Consider the following 7,899-nt stretch of genomic DNA (forward strand, 5'->3'; position numbering starts at 1 on the left):
GAGGATACAGCACATGACTGCACCTCTAGTGGATGACTTTCTCGAATTCTTAAGGAATAAAACAGATACTTGGCGTAAGAATACTTGCCCACTTAGTACTATGGTCTAGTGATATTTCTCTTCAATTGTAAGTAAGAGGTCTTAGGTTTGATTCTCGTGAAATACAAATATGAATCATATTATTATTAGCCCATTGTAAGGTTAAGTTCACCTCTCCTCCATCTTAGTGTAGATAATACCTTTTGTTAAAAAAGAAGAGATAATTGGCCTAAGGATATTTGCCCTTATAATCAACTTTTTCTACTATCTTAATTAATTGTTTGATGTCTAATTACTGTTTGAATGCCCGAAGCTTGCTATAATACTCGGCCAGCCATCCTTCAATGATCTTCACCTCAGTTTTTCGTTGCTCCACCAACCAGTCTGGATCAGTAATGTTGTTTGATCGAAGTACATCTAAGCAATGAGATCCTGTATAATAAATGTTAATTTTGTGTTAATATAAAGAACTATTGATGTCTCTTTTATTTTTTTTATTTTGTTTTTTGTTTTTGGCTTTAACCCTTCTAGTGGAAATAGTGTTTCGGGATTTACCATTCTTTGCATGGACTGCAACGACAGTGTCTGATATGTTCTCCAAAACCCTGCGATTAGAGTTAATAAAATCAAGTAGTTAACTTACCATACTTGCTATCCGTTGTTAATTTAAAAATCGAACGGTTTAGGAATTTTCATGTGCTTACCCGCCACCACTGTACGGGTCTCGTAGCCCATTGGAGAAAATAATATTGCTAGCGAAACTGTAAAGTGCCAGTTTTATATCCTGTTTAGCAGAATTTTTGTCGGCATAGGCAATAACTATATATATATAATACTTCAAAAATTTTATTCTACATTCCTTACAAGTGTATTTTTCTTTCTAATTATAGAAAGTTTGAAGTGCAAAATGAGATTTTTTGAGTGCCAATAACAATTCCATATATATATATATATTGAAGCATTATATATGAAGAAATTAAAAGGAATGGTTTGAAAAGTTGTTATTATTAGATGAAAAACATACATGGCCTCCAAAGTAAGCAGTGACCCAATTAGGACGAGGAGGGACACCATAGATTGCTTTGCAGTTTTCAATGTATTCTTGTAGATCGAACTGGTAAGGTGGGAACATGGAATCGTTGCTGACGCTTATGGGAATCACCATGTCACTACATGTCTGCGTGGTACAGTACACATTAAGTATATCCGTCCATCATCGCATATATGATTAGTGGCAGTTTTATGATCTCTTGAAACAACAATGCAGAAATCAAAAAACAAAACTGATCACATTGATGCGCTTTCTAATAAAATGTTGAGTCATATTATTGTATGTGACTCATTTATATTAAAATCTGAATCAATAATACAAAGAGAACAAATGTTATTCGTAATAATATTATGTGCATTTTTGTAGAATTAGACTTACCCAAGTTGATTTAGTCATTTCAGAATTACATAGATTTAGCCAAGTTGAATGCAAAATATTATGTGTATAAACAATGTAGAATATTGCTATCAATCATGATATGGGAATTAAAGAACTTGAAATACTTGCACTAGGGTACTAATAATGCTTATTAACTATGAATAATGATGTTCATACGTACTCATTGAATTATAGTTTGTATCTGTACAAGTTGTTATAATATATCTATATCTATATCTATATATATATATATATATATATATATATATATATATAAACTTGCTTATAGAAGTTGCAACAATATATGTGAAGCAACATTTAACAAAGAAAAAAGCAATATTCCCCGAAGTCGAGTTTCTTCTAGGGATCCTCTTTGAATGACAACCATATATGGACGAGTAAACCGAGTTAAGCAATAACCTAGCATGTGTGCATGTCAATGTTTATGATCACTTCGAAGCAAGATTTTTATTAAGTAATTAACCTTTGGCATAATCAGCATATCTAGAACATTAACTTATCTGGACCAAAAACCATAAATGTTTATCTATTTATTTTAGACAAAAATATTATGGAGACGACAACTACAATTGAGTATCACGTTATCTGACAAACAATGTATACATGCTATATTAATAAATAATGTTTTAAATCAGGACGGAGTGAAACTTTGAATTTGATCATTAATATGAAAATTGGTACAGTCGAACTTACTGAACTATAAGTTGGTTTTGTCATTGAAATCATTGTTAATAAATTTTAAGTAGGTCATAATTAATCAATTGAGATAAAGTGAGAGGATATACTTAATCACCTGCCAACTCCACCCTACATCTGTTTCAGATAGGTTTCTGGGTTCATTAACATAGCATGAGCTATTTCCACTATATGCAACAACACCTGCAAATATTTTGCTTAGAGTATCATTTCCAGAAGACAATCCATCAATGCCGCCACAGAAAACAGTAACTGGATAACTTGGTGGACTATTGTATTGAGCTGCCCCACAATACAAACCATCCAAGTAGTTCTTCAGCTCAGACGACGTGGTCAACGGACTAAAAAACAAGAAATTAAACAAACAGGGAAATGAGTAACCTAATTATCTAAATTATCAGCAATGTTTCTTGTTTATGTAAACTTTCAATTCACGTAAATGATAAGAAAAACAAAAGATTAATGACAAAATTGTTAAAATTATTTCTTATTATTATGAAAATTCTAGCATGTAAATGACAAAGAAACAAGTACGTAAGGACAAATTAATCATTAGACTTTATACACTGTTTAAATGAATGATTAAATTTAAACATTTTCGATGAAACCATCATATCTACCCATGATGTGACAAGAAAACAAAAGAATAAGAGTGGAATTATTTCAATATTATGGACATTGTATAGATCACCATGCAAAATTATAAAAAAGAAAAAACAAATGAGTAATGACAGAAGTATTGGAGAATTAACTAATTTGACCATCTCATCCCCATGAAAATGTCAAGGAAAAAGTCACTATACATTCCCTGGTATAATAAATATACTTTGAAAGAAAACTGAATGAATTTTTTAAAATACTAATAACAATTTCCTTGAATTAATATTACCTATAACCCTCAAAATTATATAGCTAACAATCTTTAAGCACCTACCTGCAAGTGTGGAATTTGTTGCTAAGAAATGAGAGGCCTTCAGGCTTGGAAGCAATATCATCAATTTCGGACCACGACTTTTTTATGGTTTGGTAGCAAGTTTCACTGGCTTCCTGCACATGCATGCCCATAAATCACAATTAATCGTTTGTTTACTAAGACAAATACATTAACTACTAATTTGAATATACGATTTAAAATGTTTTGTAGCAGAAGCCTAGTATAGGAGGGTTGGGTTGAATAGGAATTTCTTCGATAAAACCAAAGTCATATGTTCGCAAACAAAATATACAAAGAAAAAGAGATATATTACTTGAAAATCTTTGGTAACAATTGAGTAATATCCTTTTTCTGGTGGAATAATGTTATCAAAGTACAGAATTGGAGCTGATGAGGCTAGAGCTCCTAGAGCGACATGGGGATATTTTAGCCGAAACCAAGAAGCAAGCACTGCATCAAGTGTAAGAAAGGGAAAATTAAAACATTAACAAAAAAATTTACTTATACATTAATTAATTAATCGTAACATTCACAAAATGGAATCACTCACTTCCACCATATGATGCACCGATAACAATCACCGGAGAATGTTCAGCGCGGAGTTGCTTCTTTACATGTATGAGGATCTCTGCATAATCTGCCATTGCTTGAGCTGAGTTGAAGTACCCAATAGTGCTTGCATTTTTAAATGCCTCTTCCCTTGATCCAAATGGGACTGATTGCCCATAGTAACGGTGCTATAAAGAGAAAAATAAAAGTTCAAAGTAACAATAAAAAAGGTAAGAATTCACCTGATAAACATTTTATATTTTTATGTTGACAGTATGATATCTTAAACTACTCTAATCTATTGAAATGGTTGAACCCAGTAATAAGTGAACGTACTGCCATGACAAATTGGCCTACCCCATATTTGCGATAAGCACTTTTTAAGTTGATAATCAAGTAGATGTGAATAAGTCTGGCAAGAGAACATTTCTAAAAATACAAACAACTCAAAATGGCGATATGCATGGAACTCTTTCTTACGTACCTCGATAAATATCTGGAGAGCTTGAAACTGATTGGCGTTTTCACTAAGAAAGCCAATAATAGATAGATCAGCATCAATGGCTTCTTCTTCACCAAGGTAAGCAAATATTGGCGCGCTGATATTGGAGCCTCCCCAATGCTTGAAATTGATCAAATATCTTTGCTGAAAAGTATTGAAGCTATCAGGCCTGAAGTTGAAATGGTCAAGTGTTTGGTTGTAATAAAATGTTTCAAATTCTGTAGCTGGATCAAATGCAGACAAAGGTTTTGGGTGGTCGTGTGCAAAATAATTTCCTTGTACAAATGTTCCAGCATTCGGACTTAGCAACGGGATGTTTAAAGGTGTAGCAGAAACTGAGATTGTGATAAAGAGAGAAATAATTAGTACAAGGCATTGAAGCAAAGATATGAGACAGTTCATGGCTAGGTTTTGGATAGAATGCTGCTAATTGGAGAGTTTCAGTTGAGTTTTAATTTAGACTAAGCACGGCCATATATAATAAGAGATTATGGCTTTGTTTTGACTTCTATATAATGGCCGGCGACAATTGGCGCCGGCGACAGTATTTAATTATAGAAATTATCGCTCTTCCTACAATTTAATAAAAGGAAGAATAGAGAAAAAAAAATCATTTCATGGAAAGAGGGGAAAAGTAAATGATAGTTCTTTTATAATGTAAGGACTAAAAAATTAATTAAGCACTTGAGGTTTAAAACCCAGACTGAACCAATCCCACTCATAGCATAATTTTTTGGTCTAGAAATTCATGAAATGCACAAAACACACGCACACTAACACTTAATCACTCTGTCTGTTGGCAGCATCAAACAATGAAACGCTAGCATGTGCCTTTTCTCTCAAGCCTTGTCTTAGCACTGTGAGCAAAAACGCATTCAGGGCAAATAATTTATTGAGGAGACCTAATAAGCGCACATTTTGGCATACAACATAATTTTTGGCACATTTTGCCCATCATCTTTGTATCTAGTATTTTTCTTTTTAAATTGATGGATCTTTTAGAATTTTCACATTGATGAATCCTCAAGTATTGTGTTGATGCAAATTTTCGCCATCTTTAGTCTTGAAGAAAATGCACCTGCAAAACAATCAACACTTTTGATCAAAGACCTAAGCCTCATGCGCCCACGAGGTGGGGGGGGGGTGGGAGGAGGTTAGGCTGATGGATCTTCGATGCCTAAGTTAGTTTCTCTAAGGAGAGTAATGTGTTTAGGGCTTTTTTAGGGTAGCAAAAGCCTCCGAAATTTGGTAGAATATGGGGTATATATAGGGGAGAGGGCCGGCCATAGTGTTAGGGTTTTACCCTACACATGGCGGTATCCTATTGGCCAAGGTTTATGGATCAATATTCTCAAGATATTAAATAGGAAATAATATCTTGAGATAATGAAGTAATTATCCCCTATTGAATTAAATAGGGATTACTTACTTGAATGGAGTCAATCTTCAATTGGGAATGTATTAAAGATAGGATTTGGGTAATTAAATCTTATCTTTAATGCTTTGACTTTTCCTTGCCAAGGGCAGTTGAGCTGTGGGTAGTTGTATAAAGCTGTTGGACCTTGAGGGGTGTGAGCTGCACGTGGGAGTATCTAAGAAGCCTGCCCATTTATTGAGGGCAATCTTGTTTTTTTTTTAGCAAAAGTCCACGTGTCCCCTCTAGAATTTTTGGGATTATTTTAGGCTCCACAAATGGCCACACACATGCTGGGCTGCACATAGAAAAAGGGTAGTAGGTGTAGAAATCCCAAGTTGCATGAGCCTGTAGGGTTATTTCCCAATTTGAACTTGATCTCATTTCTTGATTTGGAGATAAACTTCTTCTAGGAAAAGGAAACCAATTGCCCCCAATACCTATTTAATTTTTCCTTAAACAGGGGATTAAATAAATTTGGAGAACAATCATCATTCCAAAAAGGAAAAGAGAGAAGCCATAGGAAATTTTTTTCCCTTTCCCCTAGCTTTCTTTTTCTCTTGCCCTTGTAAAGAGTTGTTTCTTGTTGTTGTACTTCTTCTTCGTGCCACACCAAGGTAAGAAAAATTTGAATTTCCTTTTTCTTGACTTTTTGGGAGTCTGGGGACTTGAAAAATTGGCTCGGCGGGGGCTGAGGATGTGTGAAACACGTGGCAAAGGTGCCACGAGGCTGCTGGTGGCGCGACATGGGGATCGGCTGGCGTGGGCCAGGTGATCGGCTCGGTTAGGGCCTAGGTGGCCAGTGCATTAGGGCGCTGGGCTGGACGAGCCGTGAGGCTTTGGCCCATCTGGTTAAGCTTGGCACGGGCTAAGCATGGATGAACAGGCTCGGGTCTGCTTTGGTGAGCGTAAGGGAGAGAGAGACCAGCATAGGCCAGGTCTCTCTTACTGGTATGTTAGGCCTAGAGGCCTTGGGCCCTTTGTGGTGCGCTAGGCCCGTGAAGGAGAGGGGAGAAAAGACGCGAGCTTCCCCCCATGTTGGGCCGTGCTACGTAAGAGAGAGGGTTAGGTTGTGCGGCCTGGTGCTGGGCTCTGAGGTCATTTACTTTTTTTTTTTTTGTCTTCTCGCGAGCAGCCTTCTAAATATTTTTTTCTTCGTACTTTTTGTAAGGACTCTGAGATGTCTTTTTTCAATCGCAAAAGTGACGAGTATCCTCCACCTTTGTCCCGTTAATGTGGTTTTTTCTGGCAAGGTAGGCTATTTCAAGGCTGCACATGTCAAGATCAATTTCGATGAGCTGTTTTGGGATTTTCTTGAGACGTACAAGCATACGATTCTGTCCGAGATTCGCATCAAGCGAGTAAAGGATGATAGCGGTCATGAACCATGCGGCGAGGGTGCCACTGCTAGGAAGAGGGCTATCAAATTCCATCTGTATTACTTCATGCTGGGATTTACTTTTCCCATTTTGCGTATTTTCCAGGAGGTGATCTGTTCCATGAAATACGCGCCTGCTCAGTGCTCCCCTAATGCAGTTTGTGCGATGGTAGGGTTCTCAAACTTGAGCAGGTTATTTGATCTTGGCTTAACCATAAATGAGTTTTGGTACTTCTTTGAAATCAGCCACAAAGAAGCGTGGGGCAGCTGAGATCTCGCCATAGGCTACTTGATGTTTCCTGCAAAGGTGATCATGAGTGGGCGAGAGATACTTTGGAGGTAAATGGAGAGTGGAAGTCTAACTCCTTATTGAGCTTCGTGTTCCGACTGTCTTTATCAGTGGTAAGTGAGTTACTTCATTCCTGGTCTGCTTGAATTTTTGTTGAGCCGCTCTATGACTTCAGTTTATTGATCGTCCTTCTTACTTTGTGTAGATTCGGAGTTTGGGTCAACTCCAAGAACTTCGGCGGATATAAAGAAAGTGCACATTACCTTGGGCATTCCTGCTAAGTACCGTGAGTAGCGCTGGCTGCTTAGTTCTCTTTGTCAGGAGAAAGATCGCTGCCTTTGAAGGAATAGATAAAACGGATAAAAGATGAGGTGTTTGTTCGTCAGATCGCTGCTACTGATGAAGGTGGAAAGAAAAGTCCTTACCTGTTTATGAGCCTTCGGCTGAGGATAAGCCAATGACTTCTTTCAGGGGTTTGTCTGCTACTGAGAAGCTTGTCATCGATCTGACTTCTCCCAAGGGGACGAAAAAGATCGTTAAGTCTGAGCTTGTGAAACTCGCTGCTCTAAAGGTGGCCAGCAAAAAGGTTCGGTGGTGCTCCATAATGTTTGGGCTTTTGTCGAAGCTTGCGTCGAGAGCTAAGTTCGG

General features: G+C 37.0%; 1 protein-coding gene across 1 annotated transcript; it reads right to left on the reverse strand.

Moving 5' to 3' along the window:
- Positions 1-331: 331 nt before the first annotated feature.
- Positions 332-4,572, reverse strand: LOC137742628 (uncharacterized). Its single transcript, XM_068482541.1, has 9 exons — positions 4,153-4,572; positions 3,670-3,856; positions 3,433-3,569; positions 3,120-3,232; positions 2,283-2,526; positions 1,064-1,216; positions 744-823; positions 595-644; positions 332-471 (listed from the first exon to the last, which is right to left on the reverse strand). Exons 1-9 carry the CDS (start codon positions 4,570-4,572, stop codon positions 332-334), a joined length of 1,524 nt encoding a protein of 507 aa, XP_068338642.1.
- Positions 4,573-7,899: the final 3,327 nt, after the last annotated feature.

This window comes from Pyrus communis, chromosome 8, assembly GCF_963583255.1.
Source record: "Pyrus communis chromosome 8, drPyrComm1.1, whole genome shotgun sequence".
Lineage (NCBI taxonomy): Eukaryota > Viridiplantae > Streptophyta > Magnoliopsida > Rosales > Rosaceae > Pyrus > Pyrus communis.

Excerpts from the sequence above, each read along its gene's own strand:
- LOC137742628 (XM_068482541.1), bottom strand. The coding sequence starts at position 4,572 with ATGAACTGTCTCATATCTTTGCTTCAATGCCTTGTACTAATTATTTCT. Across the intron at positions 3,233-3,432 it reads TTGTTACCAAAGATTTTCAA|GAAGCCAGTGAAACTTGCTA; the intron begins GTAATATATCTC and ends ATGCATGTGCAG. Across the intron at positions 472-594 it reads TGCAGTCCATGCAAAGAATG|GATCTCATTGCTTAGATGTA; the intron begins GTAAATCCCGAA and ends TTTATTATACAG.